Here is a 24,508-nt window from a genome sequence, read left to right as displayed (position 1 = left end):
GTTGGGCTTCCGAATGGAAGGCAGAAGCTGAAGGACAGAAGACACCATGCATTCTTTGGGTGGATGAAGATTTAACATAGTCATAGGTACTTCTCATTATTGACAAGTAACCAAGAAATGAGAATCTAATTACAGAAACACTTCTCTCAAGAAGACATCTGCCTTCCACTTTGTAGGACACTGATTTTTGATTCATCAAGAATACCATGTTCCTGGATTTTTTCCTTCTTAATCCTAACTCTAAGCCAAATTCTTGGCTAGAGGTCTGGGATCCCTACGGAGTCCATATGTGTTGGGATTCCAAGGAGAAAACTGGTATAAAGGAGGAGAACAGGGCATGAGCCCATTTGCTGGTCCTATAAAGATCATACCTAACCTTAAGCCAAGAGGGTTAGACTAGTTTTAGGGTAGGGCTAAGCTTCTGAGGAGTGAGGGATGAAGCACAGAGCTCTTTGAAAATGCTCACTTGCTGGCTTATGGAGGAGGAGGACAACTGACAGAAAGGGAGACTTTCTTCAGACCCTGATAGGCTCCGATCTCTTCCTTATACTCAAAAGGTAGGGCACGGAAGAGCAAACTGAAGAACCACTGCTTTGATTGGAGAAAGAAAGCACACATGGAAACCCAAGCCTCACGTGGCATCTGCCCTCGGCTCCAGATGGGCAAACTCCCCTATGTGTTACAAGAAGAGCTAGTACTGTGTTTATAAAGAAGATTCACTGAAAAACCTTTCCCTTCTCTTACTTAAGTAACACACCTGAAAAACTGAGGAGACATATTGGGAAAAGAGAATGCCTTTAGGATTTTTTTTTCAGAACAATGTTTATACTGCTCATGTGAATTTTTATCAGTGAGTGAATGAATGCCCAGTGTTTTTGCAGCTTGTAGAGGTTTTGTTTGTTACATGTAGTTGCAGTGAATTTCATAGTATCCTGTTGTGGTGTAATAACTTGTTTTGATCAGTTACTTATATTATCATTTGTTGTGAGTCAGAAACATTAGTTTCCCTCAGCTTCAATTTCATATGCTTTATTTCATGTTTTATGAATCCTTATTTTGTATTTTATAACTTCTGTTTCTTCTGAAAGTAAGGCTACAGTCTTCTGATACCCTTTTTTTCTTGGGTGGTTATTTTGCCTTTACTGTTGTCTTTCTGAACTTCTCTGTTGGAAACATCTATTTTCTTATGGGGGTTAGCACATTCAGTATTTTGGGAGCATGTAAGATACTCTTCTATATGTTGGCATTTTTATCTTTTATTTTTTCTGATTTTGAATTATTATGTTTGCTTGTTTTGGCTACATTGACCACATGAAGCAGAGGTATTCAGTGAGCTGTATGTAATCCATGGTGATCTTTTCCTCCTTTGACTTGCTTCTTATATGTTGAAATGTTGAGACCTTAAATTACCATGATCTTTAATTCTCTGTTCCTGAAATTCTGCTCTAGCCTTTATTTCTTAGCAGCAGACACATCTGAGTTAAGCTTCAGGCAATCATGTTATCCAGGTTCTCTGAATACCAGCCATACTTTGTTCTTGGTTCTAGAAATATTTACCGTCTTTCCAACAAACTTTTTGATATTTACAAATTGAATAGCTATCTCATTCTCCCAAACATCCACAGTATACATCTGCCAAAGGTAGAATTACACATTATTACCCTTTGTCAAAGTGCCTCTAAAGAACAGAGTCTTTTATGGAAGGGCCTTGGCATTTTAGACTGAACTTTTAGACTTCATTACAGTGATGCTCCTTGTTCATTAGTTAGCACTGAATATGAGCTTCATGTCTACATTGTCTGCAGTCAAAAAAGTTCTGGCAGGAAAGAGATAAAATCTTTGCTTTTACCTTCTGTTTTCAGCCAATTACAAAGTGGCTTCAAAGTTTAGCTAGAACTGACAAAACATACTAAAAGAATACCAGCAGAGATGGTTGGTAACTGAATATAAACAGAAGACAAATACAATTTATGCAGAAGCAATGCCAGGTATTGATCTTGCAGCTCTGGTAATACAACCCAGCATTGTACTGATCTAGAAGGAGAGAGAGCTATCCTGCAGAATTTTGGTCAATGCAGTTTTCAGTTACAAACTGCATTTCAGCAAAAGCATTATTCATTGCAGTTTACTGATTTTAACTAAATCTCCACAAATAATATACAACAAAAAATCACTTCCAAAGCTGCCATTAAAATTCTGAGAAATTTGATTTTCCATGATTTCAGCTAAAGTCTGCTCATACTGCCAGAAAGGAGCAGTTACTGAATTTCCATGCTGAGTTCACTGCTGCCGACACAGTTGTCCATGTTAGCTGAAAAGTTACCCATGTTAAAAAGAAAACTAGATTCACAACCAGGGGTCTGCAGGCTGAAAATGCTGGCTTCAGTCAGCTGGCCTAAAAGAGTTACTTTTCGGCCATCAGCGGAAAAAAAATAGTAAAAAAAAAAAAAAATCCTCTCTGAAGGTCACTCATTAGAGATACGCACTGTCTCTCCTTCTTCCTTCCATGTACATATTCCAAGAGAAACATATGACCACCTGAGGGAGTAACAGCACTGTCCTCATGACAGGAGGTTGCAATGACACTCTTGCCTTTTTAAAAAAAAATTTCCACTAATTTTCTTTCCTTCTGTGGTGCCTTTGTGAAGCAAGCCAGTAATACCATAGAATGACTTTAAAGAGATTTAGTTATTGTCTCTTCTGAGATTCCCAGTTCCAGGCTGTGCCTATCTTGCTTAGGCAGTGAACTGTGTGCAGCAGGGAATACCTATATTTAGACCTTCCTGAATCATAACTTTCTTTTACTAAACAAACACTGAAAGACAGTTCAGATTAGGCCTTTTCCCACATTCAAAGGATCCCAGCTTTTGCATAGATGCAAAAGATCAAGATGGAAGTTTGGGGGTGGTAGAGAGGATATTGTTTGAGATTTGCTGAATCTAAGCTCTCATTTAAAAAAATTAAAAAAGTGTTTGTGTATGTGTGTGTCTGTCTTCTTTTAGAAGCCTCTTCCCTGTGTCCTGTTAGAGCTTAGGAATTAGCACATAGTTACCAACTTCTAAAATGTACTGCAAGAGGCATACGTGTAAGACATCCATCCATAGAATGTGAGGGTTGATAGGTTCTTAGTCACAGAAATGTTTGCATACATTATAAAAAACCAGAACTCCCACTTTCTTACAGAAGCATCAATATCTTCCTTTTTTCTACCACCTAAATTCATTCTGTTGTTAAAAGCTTTATTATTTCTCATTCTGTAGAATACTTCAATCACCTAGTATTCAGCCACTTTGTAACATTTTATTACTTGAAGATTTTGCACACTGGTTTGTCTCTCAACCATAATCTTATGTGGTTTTATTTTCAGAACTGTTCTGTGTATTCTTTGCTTATTCTTGAACCCCACAATTTAGGTTTTGCTTGTAGATAATGGAAAGGATTGTGTTGGGCACTTGAGAGTGACTGGTGCCTCAAAATGTCATACAGTCAGTCCCATTTATTGATGGTATTTATTTAGTCTAACCAAAACTGATAGCTTATGCTCTTCTAGTAATAAACTCCATGTTTCAGTTGCTTGTTGAGCTGCCTGCCTGATACAGCAGGTATCCCTTACAGTTCTCCTGTTTTTTGGTCTCTTCAGTATTCCTTCATAGTCCCTACAGAAAGAAAATCTAGGTCTGGATGAATAACAGACTTGGCCAGGGCAATGGAAAGTCATTGTCAGAGGTAGGCTGAATGACAGAAGTACCTGATGGTTAATCCTAGTGTCAGACTCGGAGAACACCTCCTTATTCTTTCAAGTGCATACTGAGAGCTGTCAGCTCAACTGAAAGGCCAGTATCTGGATGGGGCTTTCATATAAATTTCATCAACTGGAAGTAAATCTTCATCCTCTTCTGTATGGAGGGCTCCTGTTGTTACGGACTTTAGTGGAAGATAAAAGCCAGTTCACTGTAGTTGTGAAGTTTTTAAGTACTCACCTAGCCCTTTACCTGAATTTGACTTTTTCTGAAGTCCATGCTAGAGGCCTGTACCAGAAATCAGCACAGAGACCCAGAATGACTCAGGTATTTCAATGAAGACATTAACAGCAGTTGATGGTTACTCTCAAAAGGAGAAATTCATTAATTTGTTAGTAAGCGAGTCTTTGCATTTCATTTAACAAAAGTGCATTAAGCAGTATTTGCAAATCTTTAAAACAAAAGGTATTACATGTTTGTTCCTTACGGTGCAGTTTGTAAGCTGCGGCTCTTATCATACCTATATGAAATGAAATTTCAGGCAGTAATGCCTACATCATGCTCTGTCATAAAGTTCCAGGTGAATATTTAAATGTTTCCATCTTAGCACACTTATTACCACATTTGTTGGCGTTCTTACAGAGGCGATATGTCCGCTTTTCCACACAAATGTATGTTCTGTTTGCCTTTCACCAACAGAATGTAGACATAATCATGACAATATGGAGGTACTTAGACGGTAAAGAAATATGCTGGTATGAGACTATAACAAGTTTGAGTGCATCCAAACCAACACCTTTTCCACATGAAAAAGTACCTATCCTCACTTAATGTCTCACTGAATGGGTGTTTCTACACTGCTTTGTGTAATAGGACTTACAGTACCTCCCTTGCAAAATGATGCCTCCACATAGTGCAGAGCTTGTTTGCAATATGTTCATAGTGTTCTGGGTAAGTGTCACCAGCTGAAGTGTTTCACCAGCAAATTCAGTGCATTAATGATGTTGTTGCAATGGATTGTGATACAAACTAAAACCTATCGTAATTTGGGTGTTGAAGCAGAGGTTACAATTTCAGGATTTTTCATCTTCTGTTCCATCGCTTACCCCTTTTTCACTAGCCAGACAGTCTAATTCTCAGGTTATTGCACATTTTCAAAGTGCTACTGATAAATGCTCTGGCAAAACAGCCTCCCAAGTAGTAGCAAGTCTTTAGCTTGATAACCACCATAGAGGTGGAGGATGAAAGTAAAATCAGGCAGCCTGATACTTTTCTGGAGTGGTTTCACACAGTGAAAATGTTAGAGACTTGGTCAGCCAGCACTGGAGTGGGGGGTGAGAACAGCCACACTAACCTGGGAGGATCAGAAAGGACAGCAGAACATAAGGTGTAGGTGCCACTTCTCTGGAAATCTGCACAAATGTGACCCCCAAAGCACCAATGTTAGCCAGCAACATGAGAGTTTTGTCACTGTAGAAAAGTCCATGACACCTGGAAGCTCTCCTTTCCTCAGCTGTGTGGAGAACAGAGGGATGGTAAACCAGTCCTTTGGGGCTATTGTCATCGATAACAAGTGGAGATTATTAACAAAGAAGAATTCATCTTTGAATTCCTTCAAAATTGAGTAGGTGAGATCCTTTGACAAGACCCACCTGCCTATTATATCTCATTCTCCCCCACCCCGATCCAGGCCTCATCGTCTTCAGAAGAGGTCCTACAAATTGTGGTCAATCCCTCTGGCAGCTTCTTGCTTTATTGCAGAGTAGCCAAAATTTCACCTGAAGCCATTATCAATTTTACCCTCAAGACATCTGGGCTAACTTCTACTTCTCTGGCTTATGAAACCACTTTCTAGAGAGAACTCTTTAGTCCAAGTAGCTATAAAATGACTCCAGCATGTGTTCGTGAGATTTAAAAAATGGTGGAGGTATGATAACAAGGATGGAGGTTTCTGAGGAAGATTTACTGTGTGCTAGAAATGTTGCTGTGCTTTGCACTTTGTACATGAAAATAAGGGAGAGCATTTTAGTGAAGGCTCGGTAGCAGAGCCTTCAAGACTTTCAAGTTATTTTGACTTTTTGACAGACAAGATGCCTGCCTGTACTAAAATTTCCTGTTCATCAGGGATCCAGGGTTGCAGAGCAGGATTGTGGGGCAAGAAGCTATGTTACCCAGTGAACAACGATAACTTAAATAAGCCCCATGACATAAAAGGTATATGCATTTATGAATGTATATTATTAGGATTATTATGCTATTAGGGAGAATTGTGCCCAACTGAATTTATTTTCAAGAGTGCAACTTTCAAGCAATGCAAACCCATTATTGATCTGACAATACCAAAAGATAGTACAAGGCCGGCTTTAGCTAGAACACTGAGTGTGAACAAAAAGCAGCTGTGTTCTTTGGAAAGCTTGTCTGCCTCGGCACAATGTCTGGTACTCTTTGCCACAAGGCCTCTTCTTTGCCTAGTGGCTGAAACACTTTTATGACAGCTCCTTGCCATGTCCTGAGGCCTCCTCGGTCTAAATGGTGGCATGAGTTCTTTCCTCTGTTTTAGGGTGCTTCTCTCCCTCTCTGTTTTCTCCTGTCAGGCTTCCATGTTGAACCAGAATCCCACTTCATAGGCTTGGTTCAAATGGTGCAGAAATAACCACTACACAAAGTGCTGAGGGTTAAAGAAGGGCATTCTTCTAACCTGCCCCCCATCTGATTTGTTTAGATTGTTTTCCCAAATAAATAAATAAATAAGGGAGTGTGTACGTACCTGGATTTGTTGCACAATTTCAAAAAAATTACATAGAAGGATAGACCTCTTTAAGACATTGAACTCCTATATGTGTTGGGACAGTTGGCAGTTGCATAATGGAAATTGTGTCCTGATGGAGGGAAAAGGTGCAATGTGAGCTCACCCCTTATCAAACAGTGGGAATCTTCATAGGCATGGGTTATTACAAAGTTAACTCCATGCAAAAAGCTTTCTTCAGAGGTCACACCAGAAGACAGAGGCACAAGGCAAGCAGGCTTCATCAGTTCAGCCACTAACAGTCCTTTTTTTCCTCTTCTTTTTTTTCCCCAGGAAGCTCTGAGAGAAGGGAAAATCCCAAAGGGCAGCATAGGAATTGTATGTTCAACTCTAAAGGCTGCTCTGGTATATGAGGTATATGAACGTGAGGCACAGAAGTGGCCTGTTCAGAGATGCACAGAGCCACTAGGAATATTTGCAGTCATCCTGTCTGGGGAAGCATCCCTTGAGCTGTCAGAAAAATGATTGGGAAGCACTACCTGTCCAGGCAGCTCCATAATGACGCTATGGCATTATAACATGTCTCACATTCTGATGTTCTTGTTGCCTTGGTTTTATTTACAGACTGACAGGCAGTGAGTATGTGAGATAAGTTTAATAGCATGGTGGTACAACAAACAAGTGTTAGTGGAATTTATCATCCATGCAACTGCAAGTGTCTTACAGGATCTAGGCAATTTAAAATGTCTGAAAGTTTGTGATCTTAAATGAGCTATATATCTCACTTAAGCCTGAGCATCTAGTAAAAACTCAGAGCTATAACCAAATTGTGGGCTCAGTTGATTATTCCAGCTTTTTTTGGTTTGTTTTTTTGTTTTCCTTTTTACACTACTGCTGATTATCTCCTGTTTTCTGTAACTTGCTTGTCTCCTGAGTTTGCAATTTGTCTCTACATGACCTTCCTCTTCCTTCAGCAGGGCTGCATGTAGTAGGAGGTAGAAATGGGATGTTGCAGGACAGAGAATGTTGGTAATGTGGAGGAGATGTATGTGCATAGTTTAATCTTTGGATACGAGATTGGTATTTTAGCAAGAAGAAAAAAAGCCTGTTTTGTTCATTGAGTATTGAGATTGGATAACGTTTCAAAATGCACTCTGAGTGGGAAAAAGCCAAGGACGGGGATGACTGGTGGAGCAAGACAGGTACTATTCCTGCCTCCAGTACAGTAGTAAATAGGAGTCAAGTCAGTGCACCACTGATTCCTAAGTATGAAAGTTTGCAAGCACAAAAGGAACAGCACCTAACTCATAGCAGGGCTTTCCCAGCTGTGTCCCCAGATTATCTCCCGGTAGCATCTTTAGTTAACTTCAGGATAGCTATGGCATGTCCTAAAGAACTCTTGGCTGAGCAGGGGAAGCTCCTTTTGGTTACGATTGGGGTTGTTTCAAAAAACATTTCTAAACCTTGCTGATGAAGCATGAGTTCACTCTGTGAGTGTGTCACAGCCAAAATGAGGTCTGTCCTACAACATGCTCATGCTGGAGATACTATTGGATTGGTTTTGTTTTTTTTCTTTAATATGCCACAGTTAGTTGGTTTTGGAATAGTGGCATGGGCTTTGGAAATGCTTTTCTGCATCTATTATTTTTGCACTTGTGAATCTACACATTGTGGTAGCTTATGAAAAGATGAAAATTGCTGTGCTTCCCAGGCAGGAAAAAAAGCCAGTGTCTCCTGATGTGACCATGCAGAATCAGAAAGCACAATGGTTTTCTGAGACTTGTGGCCTGTGAACTTTTAGTGAACTCTAAGGAAGCATTTAAACAAAACAGGAAGAGGGTCCTCAATCTTTGGAGGCATAAGCAGGAGAAGAAAGTGCAAGTGATGGTGTGGCACTGCAGGCCACATCGGACTTTTATCTTTCCTGTTTTCTCAGTTTTAGCAGTTTAAAAGGTTCAACTATAGCCACAAACAACTCATGGAAGTGGAGGACCACTGGAATGAGGACGTGTGCTTCAGGTCACCTGGAACAATGTGTTCTTAAGAGGCAAAGAGAGATGTAAGCCAGCAAAATATGGGATACTAGTGGTAGGACTCATGTATGTGCAGGCCACTTTACATGTAAGAGTTGTATGTCCATGTCAGTCTTATTTACATTCATCATTTTAAGACCAGTTATATTGTTTTAAAAAATAATAAATTCTAGCAATACAAAATATATATGATTGATTTTTTGTGGAAAGATGGCTCATTTTGCTGGAAGCATGCTCCCAGAATTGTCATTGGTACTTAAAACTACCTGATTTAAAAAAAAAACCCTATAACCTGAGTAACTCTGTTAGCATGAAACTGTAGGTAGAGCAAACCTCAGTCCAGCCTAATCCTTATCCAAGTCTCAGTCCAAACCTAATGTGCTGTCAGGTCATCCAAATTCTTCAGAGAACAGTCTTTCAGGACTTAACTTGCACACATAGTTTGAATCACTTTAACTATGCTGAAGCAATCAGGTAAGTAAATCTCTCCATGTGTCTGTAATGAAAGAGTTTGCATGAGTATTATTTCCGTGTAGCTTATTCCCATAATAGAAGGCAAGAGAGCTACAGCAATGTATAGCAGCGCAGTGTGTATCCACGCTTGGGATTTGACTAACAAACATAATTCAGTTTAAAAAATCTACTCCTACTGAGATAATTATACTGGCACAGGACTTCTTCATCTTTTGCATCTTGGCCACATGTTTTTTGTGGTTTTAAATTGTTTGTTCACTGATGATATGCTTTCCTTGGCTTAGGAGCTTATACAGAGTCTGCACCCAAAGTGCTACAAGCCAAGCGAGCAAACTTGGCAGCCAGACCCTTTCTTACTTTCCTGCAGCATGTACATTCATCAGAGCTCAGGATAGCCAAACTTTTGAGCTGTACATGAAGTACGACATATCTTCTCATAATGGTGGTTTCCTTGCAGTTTCAAAAAACCCCATAGTTATCCTGTTTTTATGACTGGAACATAAGAGTTTACTCTGCTACTAGTGTTAACAGGTAGCAATCTAAGCAGTGCTCTGCTGGGGCTGGTGAAAGTTAGCTCAGGAATCCCTGAATGGCACTGCATTGGCCCATATGGATCTGGTCATCTGCCAGGCATCGTTACCCTCTTTTGGAAGGTTTTTGAGCCCTTCTGGCTGAATTCCTCCTTCTGCTCTCTACAAGATCTCAGAAATACTGATGAGTCAGCCAGTCCTCACTAATCTTTCTTTTCTTTATAAAATCAAAATACTGCAGTATAAACTGCATAGGTTGTTAGGTGAGTAAGGGAGTACTCACACGGGTGAACACCATGCTTTCACCCTCCTCTGGTGCTGCTGTAAAGTGGGATTGCCACCAAAAGAGGCAGCTTAGTCCTTTCTCTACCTGGCCTCCTTCTTCCAGCCTTCTGCCTTGTGCCACTATAAACAGGTAGGAAGAAGGATGGTGATCCAGACTGGGGAATTGGTTTGAGTTAAGATTAAAATACTGTTACCAACTTTCTGAGTTTTAGTCCAGCTCAGTTCCTAGCTCTGCGATCCTGTTCACGCACAGCCACATGAGTGCCTGGGCTGTTGTAAAGGAAGGCAAGGCAGAAGGTGAAAACAAGTGGCAGTTTTTGGAGGGACTGCTTCTCTGAACAGCAATGCCTGATTTAGTTGACTGTGAAATGACAGTTTGATTTCAGCTAGTGAGGCCAATCCTCCTGTGCAGTCTCTACAGGCAACGGGTTATTCAGAGAAATGGAGTTGGGCTGACTCAGCCACTGGAGGGGCCTCCTTCCCATGAGCCAGCACAGGAACCCTGCAGTGGCTGACTGAAGTGTGGCCCTTGCCTAGTTCACCTTTGTGATTTTGAACACAGAAGTCAGAAATAAGCTTTCATCCCTGAGTACTAACTTTCACTGTTTTATCATTTAAAAGCTGCTTGTCCAGAGTACATCCAGAAAAGTTTCCAGACAGTAGCTGAGATTATAATGTGTTTTGCCAGAAGTTAGGCAAAAAACAACCATAAACTGGAGAAGCTCGGCTTCACTCACACACATCCTCTAGTGAACCACTGTGAAAATAAGTCCTATCTGGCCTTTTTATGAATCTTGCAGTAATGAATCAGTTGTAGATATAGCAGAGACCTGAGGAAATGGTAGGCCACCATGCTTCTCATACATTTCTTTCCAGCTGCCTCACTGGTGATGACCAGCCCCAGATTCTGTACAGCACCAGGACTCTTCTTTGAGCCTCTCAAAGCTGAGAAGAAGCTGCAGTGCAGCACATGCAGGGTATTTTCTCATTCCAACAGTGCCATGTTAGCACGTGATCTGACTTGGCAGTTTGACCAACTGGAGAAAGGGGAGACCTGTCCTGATAAGGAAGGCTCAGCCCTTCCTCCTGCCCATCTGCAGCAGAGTAACATCTGTCCTGCAATAATAAAAAATAAAAATAAAATGTAAAAAGCTTAACCTACAGGCAGTGAAAATCACTTCACCTTCTTCTTTCCACTCATTGCAAAAGATCCTATCATGACTTTTGCCAGGTGCTGAGAAAATTGCTCTTAATAATTCATTGAGAACATATACTTTGATAACTAATGAAGTGAATGGAGATGCCTCATCTTAGTCTAAAATGAATTCCCATGGAATTTCACTAACTTGTGCCACATTGCAAGTGTCCAGCCTTGTCTGAGCCCCTGTATTTGTTGAAAGGGTTAGAAGACAAGGTGTGAGAGGTTCCAGCTAAACAAGGGAAACGTGCTTTGACCTGTAGCTGAAGCTAAGATGAAGATAGTTCTGATTGCCAGAGGGCTCAAGATCTTAATCAACCCCTCACCCCCTTAATTAGCATGAAGCAGCTCATGAGTTGCAGCTTACAGCATTGGGCCACAGAAAGTTACAGGAATAGTCAACTTGCTCCTGATCAGGAATTGGGTAAACATTACCCTGGGGCTTCGTGTGGTCACAGGTCTGGCATTGCCTGAACTGGCTCTGCAATGTAAACAGAGGATTGTAATTTATTTAGCAACATTGTGCAGCAAAATGCAGTACAGTGGCACACCAGATGAAATATAGTTCCCACATCTGAAATTGTTCAAGGGTTAAGATTAAAAAAAAAGGCAGTTTAAAATGAAGGCATTTACCAGCTTTCTTCTTCCTAAGATTGAATCTGGTCTCTGATACATGTGGCTCAAGTTTGTCTATATTGGAGCAAAGCAAATTCCTCCTTTGTAGCTCCTGCACTTCATTTCCACAGGAGCCAAGAATGTTCAACACCTCTGAGAACCTGCTCTCCCATATCTGGAAAGAAGTTCATAAATCTTTCTGTCTCTGCAGACTGTGGTTTAGATTGGTCTGAAATGGTGACGTTTCTTAAAGAAAAAACATTCAGAAAGAAATCATTTAGGAAGATGGCTTCAATAATGTAATGTTTAAATACATTTGTATTCCATTCTGATACAAATATAAATTTTGAGCTTAATATACTGATGCAAATTTTAATAAAGTCTAAGATAAGTCCAGTGAAATGATAGCTGAAATAAAGCACTGATATTAGCAAAATGAAACACTGCAAAACAGGAAACCCAAATCTATTTGTTTTAGGATTCTTACTGAATTTTGATAATGTTTAATAAAGTCTTGTATTTGGACCTTTTTGAGTTACAAATTTTCCTGAAGTTACCATGCTTCTCTGAAATGTTTAAATATCAGTGAAACATTCTGCAGCAAGAATCATGCTATCAAAATACATCTACTAATTATGTTAATTAATGAACTGTGCAAAAATGTGTGAATATGATTAAGATAAAAAGTGCTCTCAAAAATAAAGGTTGTAACATGTCAGTGGCAAATAATTTAAGATGAAGGAGAAAAATAAACATTTATTCCTCAAAGCCGCCACAAATGGAGAAAAAGTACTATTACATACATTTTCAAAAAGCATCTGTATGAGCTGTGTGCAGGTGATTCCACTCCCTGCCTACTTTCCAGTATACTCTTAGTTTAGGATGACTTCACTGTTCGTGTAAATAACGACAGGAATGTAAAATGGTCTCTACCTACTCCCTAGGTCAATGATCCCTCCGTATCTCTTTCCTGGCTTTCCAGGCTTTCCCCCTTCTTCCCTTTGAATGGATGCTTCTACCGCTTTTCCAATACGCTGCTGAAGTTATTAAACCGCATTTGTTGTGGCACTGTGAGTCAGCAGAACTCGCTGAGCAGTTTCAGCTGTGCAGGGCTCCAAGCCTGGTTCACAGAAAGCATCATCGCAGGAGCATCATCTGCATCTCAGTTCAGGATGATGAGGTACTGCCAACTGCTCTGTGAAAGGCATAATTATTATAAAAGCTATGCTTTCCATTCGCAAAGAGAGAGAGAAAAACGTTCAAGCTGGATGATACTCATTTCAGATGAGGAGGAGAAACAAAGATGGGAAAATTATACTTGTGCTGTGAGATACCACAGTAATTCAGACCAAAACATTCTTGCTCTGAAATGAAGCACAGAACAGCTGCCTTGGTATTTAGGAATGCACAACCCAAAAATTAGAATGCCAGCTCATGCCGGCGATTGCCTGCCTTCTCCTGCCTCCTGCAAAAAAAGTTAAATAAGAAATAGCTGTTACTGAAACTTCTGTTAAATCTTTACAGATACTTGCCAAATGCTGGAAGAAGGAAGATACTTGGTTTTGCAGTGAAAACTCATATCTACTGGAATCTTTTTTCTGTGAAAGATGCACACCTTCATACTGAATAACCGTTTTTAGTAGGTCTAATAGGAAATATAAGTAGCTGTATACGGCATTCTTCCTTTGGAAACCAAAATTACATGGCTTATCGACGGGCCTCGCTCCCGGAGCGCACCGGACGCCTCCGGCCCCGATGCCCCAGGGAGCACGGCGGGGGCTGCGCCGGCATGCGTCCGGCGCCCGGCGCGGCCCGGCAGCACAGCGAACCGGGCCGGGGGGGCACAGGCGCTCGGGCCCGGGCCGAGGCCGAGCACGGCGCACCGAGCCCTTTCAGGAGGGGTTTGCCCATGGGAGGCACGACCCGTACCCGTACCCGTGCCCGTGCTCTCCCCCGCCGGACCCCTGGGGTTTCCCCCGCGGCGCCGCCGGGGGAGCCCGAGAGTTGCCACCCGCTGTCGCCTGGAACCGTTTAAATATAAAGCCGGGCGCATTTTAATGCAGACAGCCGAGCCCGCTTTTTTTCCCTTCTCTAGGCAGCCGCTTTCTGGGCAAGGCATCGGGGCGGCGCAGGCCTTCCCTCACGGGAGCACGGCTCGGCTCGGCGGGCAGGCCCTGGGCCCTCCGCCCCGGTAGCGGCTCCGCGAGGGGCCGGAGGATACCTCCCGCCGTGCCGGCAGCAGGCTGCGGCGGGCCGAGCAAGTAGGGGAGAGCGGTGAGGGCGGCACAAACGCCCGCCCCAGACCGAGCCCGGCCCGAGCGCGGTGCCCTCAGCGGGGCCGGGCGGCGGGGCAGGGGCCGCGCAGGCACAGCCCTCCGCCAGCCGGGCCAGCTCGAGAGAAGGGCGCTGTCTCTTTAACGTGGCGGCGCGACCCCGGCCGCCCCCTGCTGGCGGCGGTGCGGCGGGCGTCGTGCCCGTGCCCGTGCCCGTGCCCGTGCCCGCGGCGCGGGCGGGCGGGGCCCCCTCGGTGCGAGCGGGGCCGCGGGGCGGCGGGTGTGTCCTGTCGTCGCTCGCCCACCCACTCGCCCGCCCCTGTGCTGTGGGCTGGGAGCGGGGAGAGGAGGGGACGAGCTGGAGGAGGAGGAGGAAGTGGAGGCGGCTGCGAATAGCGGGCAAATGGGGAGCTGAGCGGCTGCAGCAGCACCGCGGCCGCGCAGCAGCAGCAGCAGCGGGCGGGCACGGAGGCGAGCCGGCAGCGGGGTCCGTGCGGGCGGAGGCGGCCTGGGAGAGGGGCGCGGGGCGCTGCGGCGGGTGCCGCTCGGCGGGCAGCAGCGGCACGCTTGCTTGGCTGGCCGCTCCGGGGCTGGCAGCGGGCGGGCGGGCTGGCGGGGGCAGCGGCTTCCCCGCCGGCAGAGGCACCTTCTCTGCCCTCCTCGGTGAGCTGCCTGCCGGTGCGGGGCAAGGCCTGCCAGGGGCTGCACGCCGCTCCCCGCCGGCGGCGGAGGCTGCGCCTGGCTCGGTTGTTCAGCGGCGCAGAGCGGGCGGGTGGGGGCTAGCGCCGGCGTCCTCCGCGGGGAACCGACTGATTTTCCTTTCTCTTCTTTTCTTAAAGCCGTTGCTTCGCAGGCGCCGAGTGCGAGCGGTAGCCGGGCTGCCCTCGCCGTCCCGGGCTGATCCCCCTCCTCGCGGGGCGGCCGCCGCCTCTCCGGGCCGGCACCATGCAGACCTTCCTGAAGGGGAAGCGGGTGGGCTACTGGCTGAGCGAGAAGAAGATCAGGAAGCTGAATTTCCAGGCCTTCGCCGAGCTGTGCCGGTAAGGAGGCGGCCCTCGCCGCGCCGCGGGGAGCGCCGGGGCGGCCGCCGAGGCGGTTGGGGCGGGCGGCGGCCGAGGGGGGCGGCGGCCCCGGGATGGGGCTGGGGCCGGGGCCGGGGCCGCGCCGCTCCGGGCTCGGCCGTGGCCTGCGCCAGCCCTCGGGCGTTTTGTGCTCGGTGCGTGATTCCCCTCGGCCGGCTCTGCCCGCCAGGACCGGGGGGAGGCAGGGCTAGCCGGTCCCCTCCGGGCGCCCCGCTCCGTGCCCGCGGGGCCGCGGCTGAGGTCTCCTGCCTCCCGCTCACCTGGGCGGCTGCCGCACGCTCCCGGCAAACTCGGTCTGGGGCGGTGCGCAGCGTCTCTGTGTGTGTGTGAGGGCCCGGCACAGCCCAGGTTTGTTACTCGGGTAAATTTCTGTCTGCCACTTCCCAAGCGGTCTCTCGTATTCCTGGTGAAATAGTCTAATTTGGGTGCTCTACGGACCTCGCTAAGATTTGGAGCTGAAGCCGAGTTATTATTAGGAAGAGTCAAATGACTGGGAATAACTTTCCTTCAAGTCGTGTGAAAACACATAAAATTAGGGTATATGAACCCCTGAGTGAGCTTGTATTCATCTGAGACATGAATGAGATGTCTGAAGGTAGTATAACTCCATGTATTTTCCACACTCCTAGAGGTAAAGGTTAGTTCGGTAAGCTGTAATTAGGCTTATCTGAATAGCTTAGAGGATAATATATGCAGTATATTACACAATTTTATTATTTAATTGGAAATGTAAACTCCATGTGGGTCTGACGTCTTGTGACACATGCATTACAGCTTCTGATATCGAATAACAGCTTTTTCTTATTTATTTCGTTCTAATAGCAAGTTTATAACAAGTATATGAAATTGATTTTGATAATTGAAGATATTCTAAGTAACCTGTGTTCTGGTTTCTGTGAACTCTGTTCAGACTTTGCAGAATATATTTTACGAGACTTCAAATACACTTTATTAAAGCATGTCATGCTAAAAACACCAATCCCTGTGAAATTTCTGCTGGCAGCACTTGCTCCTTTCTGTAAAGATGAAGGAGGCAGAAGAAACAGAAGACTATTTTGAGAAAGTGACAGAAGCTTTCACATCAGCTTGTGTTCTTGGCATTCTCTATCTTCTCTGTCAAACTTCAGCAAAACTTACCAGTTTTTTAAAAGTATAGAAAAGGCCACACATTCTGGTTTAATGTCTTTTTAAATTTCATGTGATTCTCCAAACAAAGTACTTCTGGATGAATAATTCTAAGCTTTGACCTTGCCTAAGAGATTTTTCGGTTAGTTTTTGTGACACTCAAAAATACACTTTAATCTCTTCTAATAAGCATAAGAAAAATGTAATTTTTAGGACCTTGAAGTTTGGTATAGGCTGGTTTTTGTGCCCAGAAACTAAGGGGAATCTCAGAAAATACATAAAAAGCTTTTTGTAGTAATTTGTGGTTGGTATTATGTGCTGTACATTCTTATGTTTAGGAATCTCTAAAACTGACTTTCTGCCCTCCACTGTCCTTGTTTCTCTTTTTGACTAGCTTCTTCACTTAATTTTTCTCTACTTCAGAAAAACTCCTTACACTTGTGTTACGTAACATGGATCTACAATTTCTTTGTGTACTGTACAAATTTATTAATAGTTTTAGGTCCTCACAGTGCTGTGAAAATTGACCCCAAAGTGTCTCTCTTGCTACACTTTACTAATTTCTTCTTGGTTGAAGATTAGGCTCTCTCATCTGTACAGGCTAAGCTTACTTTGTATAGTATTTACAGACATTGGATAGATATGTCTATTTAGTCATGCTTTGGTATTTTTAAAAGCATTTAATACTAGCCTTTCTATAGAAGTGGAGTTAGGTGTTTGGTTTAAAGATCAGTACGGTCACTGAAGCAAGCTGCACGGATGTCTTGGATGCTCTGTTTTTCTTCCTGGTTACTTCCCTTGACACCAGTGGGAGGCTGCATTAATTTAGGCAAAGATTTCAAGTATTTTATACATAATATCTACTTGATTACTTGTGTGTTTTTAAGCTTTTGTTGCTGTAGAAAAAGTGGTGCCAAGCCCAACATACATCTTATCAGAAATATTGCATATGGTAGGAAATAAGGCAAGCATACTCATTCTTATACAGTGATTCATGCGTTAGAGTGGACTATGTGTCTGTCTGTCTACTCTATGTACTTTATGGTGACTGTTACTTGGAATTTATTTGACTGTTGCCTAGGGATATACTTTCTGGATGGCTACAAAGTTCAGTTTTGTTTGTACGGGTTTGCGATGAAGCAGTTATATAATCCAGGAGAGTAAGAGAAGCCTCCTGATGAACTCCTGAAGCATGCTGGGTTTAAATCGTTAGTATTGTTAGGATGAGAAGAATCTTCATTTCTTTGCAGTCTGCCAGCGCAGCCACTTCTGCTGCAAGACACTGGTGTCCTAAAGGGATTGTGGGCAGCCATTTCAAAATCTGTTTGAACCATCCTCTGAGAGATAGTCCAAATGCTGAACCACTTTCTTAAGAGTGGCTCCAGGTTTTGTCTCCAGCAGCACCTCTAAGCTGAAATGTTGTTACGTTGTCCTAGCTGAAATGAGACATGAGCCAGTGCAAATGGACCAGCAGTTAAGGTGCTGTTTTGGGGCATAGGCAGGCCTGCCTTCAGGTTTCTGCTACACAAAGACTGGACAGAAACCTTAAATACTTTCCTCATGTTTGTATCCATCTTTAAAGTGCAGCTTACACTGCTGGGTTTCAATAGGTTTCCCTGTTAAATTGTGGCATCTGAATTCTTCCAGTTCTGTTACTGGAGCACTTATAGGCACCTGCCTTATTTTCTTAAAATTTTTACTTGATTATGTAAAGTTCTGGTAACGCATGTGACTAGCACGGCAGCTGTCCTGCCTGAACACAGCATCTTGGGGCTTTTGCCTAAGCTCCGTATCCACAAGGTAATCTTCCTTGTATCAGAGGCCTTTGAGCTCACTTGCGCTTTTGGTCCTCACTGTGACATGCTAGATACGTCCTACCTGAGCTGTATTCTTTGTAGAGCATAACAGTCTTGGCTGTGCTTTCCAGGTGTAGCCCAAGGAGATGAAAACAGTGTCTGTGGCGATACCTACTTCCACATTTATAGCCCAGACCAGCGGTTCCCAAATTGTTGGGTTACAGCCCACTGCATCCCTTAATGCTTCTACATCTCTTTCAGGCTTCTGAGTGGTGTGGTGAGCAAAAAGGCAGTGTGGTTTCACAGGCCTGTTGCAGAGGATCAGTGGTTCCTGGATAGCACCTTGAGAGCTGTTGAACTGGAGGATAGAGCACTTGCCTGGCAAGTGGGAAGCCCAGTTTCAAGTCTGCAGCTGGTGCCCCCAGGGGAGACTGAACCTGAAGATGAGCCAGGCTTGCTCCAATCCTCTGGCTTAACCTGCCACTTTGTATACACAGGAATGTGAGCTCCCTCTCCAGTGCCAGGATAGCCATCCTCCGTGCTATGTCTGTAGCACCATGGCGGGAGCATTCCTTTGGGATGAGGTCCATCCTCAGTTCTGGTCTCTTCTTCCCACAGCAATTTTCCATTCCACCCAGCAACTCCTTTCTACATAAGCTGTCAGTGGAATGAGACTTTTATGTTCCTTTCTGTGCATCAGTACAGTTTCAGTGGGGAGAAGAGAGTCTCTGTCTCAGCCTTGCTGATAAGAGGGCATTCCTATTTGAGTTGTGATGTGGGATTGAGCTCTTCTGTGTGGAACAGGGCATTCGGTACAGGCTTCTCATCTCCTCAGTGAATTTATTAGTCAGGAGGCAATTTAATAAGCTACTGCTGCCAAGTTGTCCTGTGCTTTTGAGTGAAACTGCTAGGTCACCATGCTTTGTGTTGAACTCGGTATTATCTGCATGTTAGCATATATGCTGCAGCTGCAGTTCCCTGACTTGGGCCCCTTATGGGACTGCAGTGTGCAAATGTCTGGTTTGTGCATCTCAAGTAGACTTCCATGTGAGCCTTTACGTTCATCTCCCCCAAGGTGATGGCACAGTTTTAGAGCTTTAGGTACCTGGCTATTGGAAAAATATAGAGTATCTATAGCCTGCTAAAAAGTAAGACAAGGTTTCTAGGGACTCCTAACTGAGAATTTAGGAGCCTGTGATGTAAGTGTGTAGTTCTGACATTACCATGTGTCCCTGTCACTGCTGAAAGGAACAGTTCCTCCTTCCTCTAGTTGCTTGGTCTCGTCCTCTATCTCAAGCTGGGTTTACTGGTTATGCAGTTGGCAAAGACTCTCAATCCAATCAGTTCCCCGCTCATCACATTGACCTTGGAATGGTTGTCACCATTCAGGTGCATGAGCACTAATACAAGGTTAGGGAAATGGAGATGCCCCATTCCAGTACAGAGATGACAGAGCTGTGGTGTGAACTGCAGGCAGTGGTAAAGACTCTTGGATACCCAGATTATCCTTTTGTAAAATATGCATAGGTGTACTGCCAGGTCTCTCTGGACGTTGTGAATAAAAAGACTTCTGTTCATGCCATATGAGGAGTGGTGGTGGTAGTCCAGAAAAATGCATATATCTGCTCAGAAAATAAGTTGTGTGTGTTTGGCACCAGTTCAGATTAGTGAAGTGCAGCCATTTAAAAATGGCTGTTTGCTCTGTAAAAGCCTCTCTTTCCTTGGTAGTTGTTCTGCATGTCATCCGTTAATATAATCTCTTCTGGGAGCCACGGAGATGTGAGCCAGTAAGGTTATGGCAACGTGAATAAGTTACAGTGAGATGAGGTGAAGTGAAATACGCTTCATCTGAGAGGAGATAATTTAAAGTCACCCCATTCTGAATGATAAGCTACTTCTTGGTTATTTTGGGCAAAAGCATTCACATGTGCAACTTGTAAGTTTGCATGGTAATGTGGTAACTTTTCTGTGTGGCTATATACATAATGAGTCAGAATTTCCTCTTCATAGCGTGTAGAAAATGAATAGCAAAGGAGTTGAAGAGTTGCCTGAAGATGTAATCCATGTCATGATAAATCCTGCAGTTCGACAGACAGAAGAACTGTGCTTGTACATCTTAATGTCCAGATTATTTATGGTCAGATTTTATTGTGCTGTGTTTTTTCATAAAAGCAGGGTGAGCATCTGGGAGGAAAAAGTTCTCAGGAAATTATAGACATTCTGAGAAAATCCAATTCTGCCCACAGAAGAAGAAAATGGAAGTGAGGTAATCAAGAATGCCTTCTAGTAAGACCCAGTTGTCTTGATTTTCAGTGAGCAAGCCAAATTGTCTTCCCTCCTTGGAAGATCATCCATGATAAACTAATAGCATTCATTGACACACAGGAAGCTAAAGCTTCTTGATCTGGTTTGGATTCCCAGGTGCTACTCACTGCTGAAGACTGTTCTGAAACTTGAGACCATGTTCTTGAATTGCTATCTGATCAGTTCAGCAGGTCTCAGGTTTGGTTTTATGCAAGGGGATGTACTTTTATTTGGATGTGTAGCTTCTGTTAGAGCACGTCACCTGTACTGAAGACTGGGTATGACAGGTCACTGTGGTGGGTTGGTTTGTTTTTTGGGGTTTTTTGATTGAGTTATGATGAAGCTGTTTGATGCTGGTACCAGATCAATCTGCTGAACATAGCAACCAATGATTTTTTTCTATCCAAAATATTAGTATGCCTAATTTAAATTTCTGTGTGACTTGAACTTGCTTGTTTTTTTTCTTTAAGCTAAATTGATTCTTCAACTTCTGCCCATTTCGTTTCTGTGATAGAAAGCTAAGCCTTCTTTTAGCCCATATGAGAAGCTACTCTGTTTAGTAAATCTACCATAAAATGGTAAACACTGTCAGTGCTGTAGAACTGTATGGCTCTCTTTTTCTCTTCTAAACTTTATTTGTGGTTTCTTGTGTGCCATGGCCTGTGCACAAGAACCTAAACATGAGTTTTAAGATAGATTTAAGAATAATGCTGGTTTGAGGGTATTAAATTAATCTGTTTCTTTATATAGCAGGCCCTGAAGTATATTGCATATTTTTTCCAGGAAGAACTCAGGGGATTTTCTTTAACCCCAATTCCCCACAAAAACCCCTAAATACTACTTTTGTTAAATGCCTGGCTTGTGCCAGTTAGCTTTTACAGCCTTAAAAGCCATAAAAATAAAATGTATGTGTGTTGATCAATAGCTCCCATTGTTGCTTGTGTTAGTCTGAAATACTATATCATGAGAATTAACTGGGGGCCAGATGGGTGGGTAAGTTTCTTTGACATCAGCTCTAACAAAAGCTTACAACTAGCCTAATGGTAGAAATTATACTAAGCCATGAAAAAGTGTTGAAGGTAGTAGCAAAAAAATATGTATTTCTTGGAGGAAAAGTTCTGGGTTCCTGCTCCTTCTTCCAGTAGTCTGTCAAGAAGACTACATCCCAGAAGAACTGGATGTACGTGCCTTTTCTTAATCTCTGAGAGCACTTATTGGTAGGCATCCTTCTCACAAAAACCTTACTGCATTATGCTTGCAGAACCATTTCATGGGAACGTGGAGCGCAGCCGCTCAGCAACAGAAGTGACTGTAACAATCACTCTTTCATAGCGACTCTGTTTTGTGATCTATCAATCATTTACCTTAGGTTCAGGAAGTTTGCATCCTCCTTATGGTACATCCCTTTACAACAACCTGTTTGAACTGATATGCAGCAAGGAACAATAATAAGCTTGGGCGGGTGGCAGGTCTTCAGAGAAAGATCTGCATTCTTTTGCAGATCATAGGCTGAATACAAATTGTTGCCAAAAAAAAAAAAAAGGCAAATGTCATCTTGGGGTACATAAGTTGAAACACAGCCTGCAAGGCACATGAAGTAATGCCTCCATTCTGCACAGCACTGATAAGGCTGCTGCTGCAGTAGCCTCACCTACTGCCTTTGGTTTGGGGCACGGCATTTCAAGGAAAAGGCAGATCAGCTGGAAAGTACCCAGAAGAGAGTAGTGAGAAGGATCAGAGATCTTGAAAATACAGTGTATTGTACTGTGTTATTCAACATAAAAAAGAGGAGGCTGGGTATGGATCTTCAGACACTGTAAAAAGCTGTTGTAGGAAAAAAAACCCAACACCCCCTCCTCCCCCCAATGTATTCTGCACTTCCATTGTAGGTAGAACAAAAAGTAGTGAGCTTCAATTGTGCCAAGAAGGAGGGATGATAGGTAAGTGGAAAAGATACTGTGATTGTCTAGGTAGGCAGTAGAATTCGTTGCTTGAGACTTCTAAGACCAGTTTGGGCAAACATGCTGGGAATGACGTGGGCCTGTGGTCCTGTTTCAAGGCAGAGATGTTGACCTCTCTGCTGTCTCTGGTTTGGTCCAATCCGTAATAGCGCAGAGGTGCCTGAGAATCAGTTCTTTGTGTACATTAAGTAGTTTGAAATCCCTTTACTAATTCAGGAGTCATGACTTGGGAAGTTTAGGCACACAGTCTAAATGTGTGCAGCTTTTCTGAATATATAGGCTCAACCTGAGAGGGGTGTCAGAGATGATGGAAAGTGTTTGCTCTGCCTTAATGTACTGCACCTGGGAAGCACTGATTGACAGTGTATCTCATGATATTGGCCAGATAATGTGCTATTCATCTCATCAACAGTTGACGCTTTTTGGTGAGGTGACATTCTTGAACATGTTCCAAGGAAACAAGGAAGCAGAGCATGTGAAACACACTAAAATAAGTGTGATAATAGATAAAATAAGCACCTGTGCTAGGCACATCTGTGTCATAGTGCTGTGGAACAAACCCTCTTCTGTCTGGTTATCTTTTTTCTCATTTTCGAGTTCAGTGTTCAGTCCTCAAAACAATGGTTTGTTTTGTACTGATGGAATTTAACTCTCCTCAGAAGGAGTTATGCCCTTTATATGATCAAGGAGGAAACTGCTGATACTTCCATACTGTCCAAATACTACACAAATACTAGTTACTTTTTTTTTTCTCTCTCTCTGCAAAGAGAATTCCTATTTGGAGGACAACTACATACTTCAAGAATGGCTTTCAAAATGACTGAGTGTCATTGAGGCGGGAGTGTCCTTTAGTTCCAAGTAAAAGGTCCTTAGTTGTAGTTCTTTTTCCTCCCAGCCGCAGTGCTTGGGCTATTTTGTCTGAGGTGTGATTGCCACTCGTACAAATTCTGTCAAATAATACCTGTGAATTGGGAACCAAAGCAGAAGTCTGCTCTTTCCCGCAGCCAGAGGGTGTGTGCTCATTGAGGTCACCCTGAGGGCTCCCAGGGGTCTGATCTGTAAAGTGGAGAAAGTTACGTTTCTAGATCTAACGGCACTTTTAGGAAGGTAAGTGTCAGAGCCAGGCCCAGAACTTGTAAGCAGGGTCAGTTCATGTTAAGCTGTTTAATCTTCTCCCCTTGGATGCCAGTTAGTGAAGATTTATAATGCGTCTAGCTTTGTCTTGTCATATACTGCAGAGTCATGCTTGCTTGGAAGAATTTGAAGTCGGTCCTTCCTCCTCAGAAAAACAGGCTTGTTTTCACTTTTCATCACACTCCTCATAGGCTTTTCTTCCTCCTTGTCAACAAACCATCTTCAGACCTTTCCCTCTGTAACACATTGGTTCTGCATGTTTGGTCTGGGTCCTGAGGCATTGCCTCTTGAAACTGAATTCTCCATGGTACTGCTGGCAAAGGACGAAAAATACTTGAATGAGACATGTCTGTAGCAAAAGGCAAAATAGTAAGTCTTGAGCTGCGAGGCTGGGATGCTCCTGGCCATTGTTCTGAAGGCCCATGTTTGTCCTGTCAGACCACACCACAAACGTGTGTGCATGTTGAGGGAGTGTGCCCCTCCTTGAAGAGTGCTAATGGGCTAAAAATCAGTGATTTAAAAGACCTGGTCGGAGTTGAATGTTTTGGCCAAAAGCAACATAGTTCTCCTTTTCTGAAATCGTGTTTTTTAAAGTGCTGGTGACTTTTTCTACTTTCTGGAACTTTTCCCCCAGTGTTAGGTATGGATAAGTACATGTAGTAGTAATGTGTTTTCTTACAGCAGAAGGAAATAGTTCAGAGGATTCTGTGAAACAAGGCCTTTGGCACTGCATGTTATAGTGCTTAGTAATGACTCTCATTGCCTAACCTTGATAAAGTTATCTGCGTGTTGGGGCAACTGGTTAATAGCTGATAGAACAAGTGATGTCTGTGGTGATTAATGGCGCTGGAAGGAAATGATATCATGAAGGTCCACTTGTGACATGCCACGCCTGCCCCATCAGCAGCCACAGCGCTGCAGTCCTTTCTCCCTGCCGCTCCAAAATGACTTCCATGGTTACAAGAACTGGTGTAATGACTAGGCTTATTCCTTATCTTGTCAGCCTGGTTTCACTACAAGGATGGAAAGTGTAATCAATTGTATAGGTGGGCTATGAAACAACTACCTCTTTCAGCAATATGCTATGTTTTAGTGAGTCCAGCAGTGACCACTTAAACCTGATCCGATATGTTATTTCTTAAACGTGTGTTTCAATGAGAATCTTGATTATTTCCTTGTAGTTAAAAAACAAACCACAGAGATGAATGTAAA

At 43.5% G+C, this 24,508-nt stretch overlaps 1 protein-coding gene across 2 annotated transcripts in view; it reads left to right on the top strand.

Annotated features, from left to right (window-relative positions):
• The first annotated feature begins 14,219 nt into the window (after positions 1–14,219).
• ITPK1 (inositol-tetrakisphosphate 1-kinase) overlaps positions 14,220–24,508 on the top strand; it is a 161,840-nt gene continuing 151,551 nt past the window's right edge. The window contains exons 1-2 of one of the 2 annotated variants that reach the window (XM_072864021.1): positions 14,220–14,381; positions 14,734–14,934. In XM_072864021.1, coding sequence (XP_072720122.1) covers positions 14,840–14,934 — 95 coding nt within the window. In that variant the 5' untranslated portion in view covers positions 14,220–14,381; positions 14,734–14,839. Of the gene's footprint in view, positions 14,382–14,733; positions 14,935–24,508 lie in introns of those variants that run through there. The other variant, XM_072864022.1, reaches the window with a different exon arrangement.

The sequence above is a fragment of the Ciconia boyciana genome, chromosome 6, assembly GCF_034638445.1.
Source record: "Ciconia boyciana chromosome 6, ASM3463844v1, whole genome shotgun sequence".
Lineage (NCBI taxonomy): Eukaryota > Metazoa > Chordata > Aves > Ciconiiformes > Ciconiidae > Ciconia > Ciconia boyciana.
The sequence above is the reverse complement of the archived record's forward strand: the minus strand, read 5'-3'. Positions and strand labels throughout refer to the sequence as shown.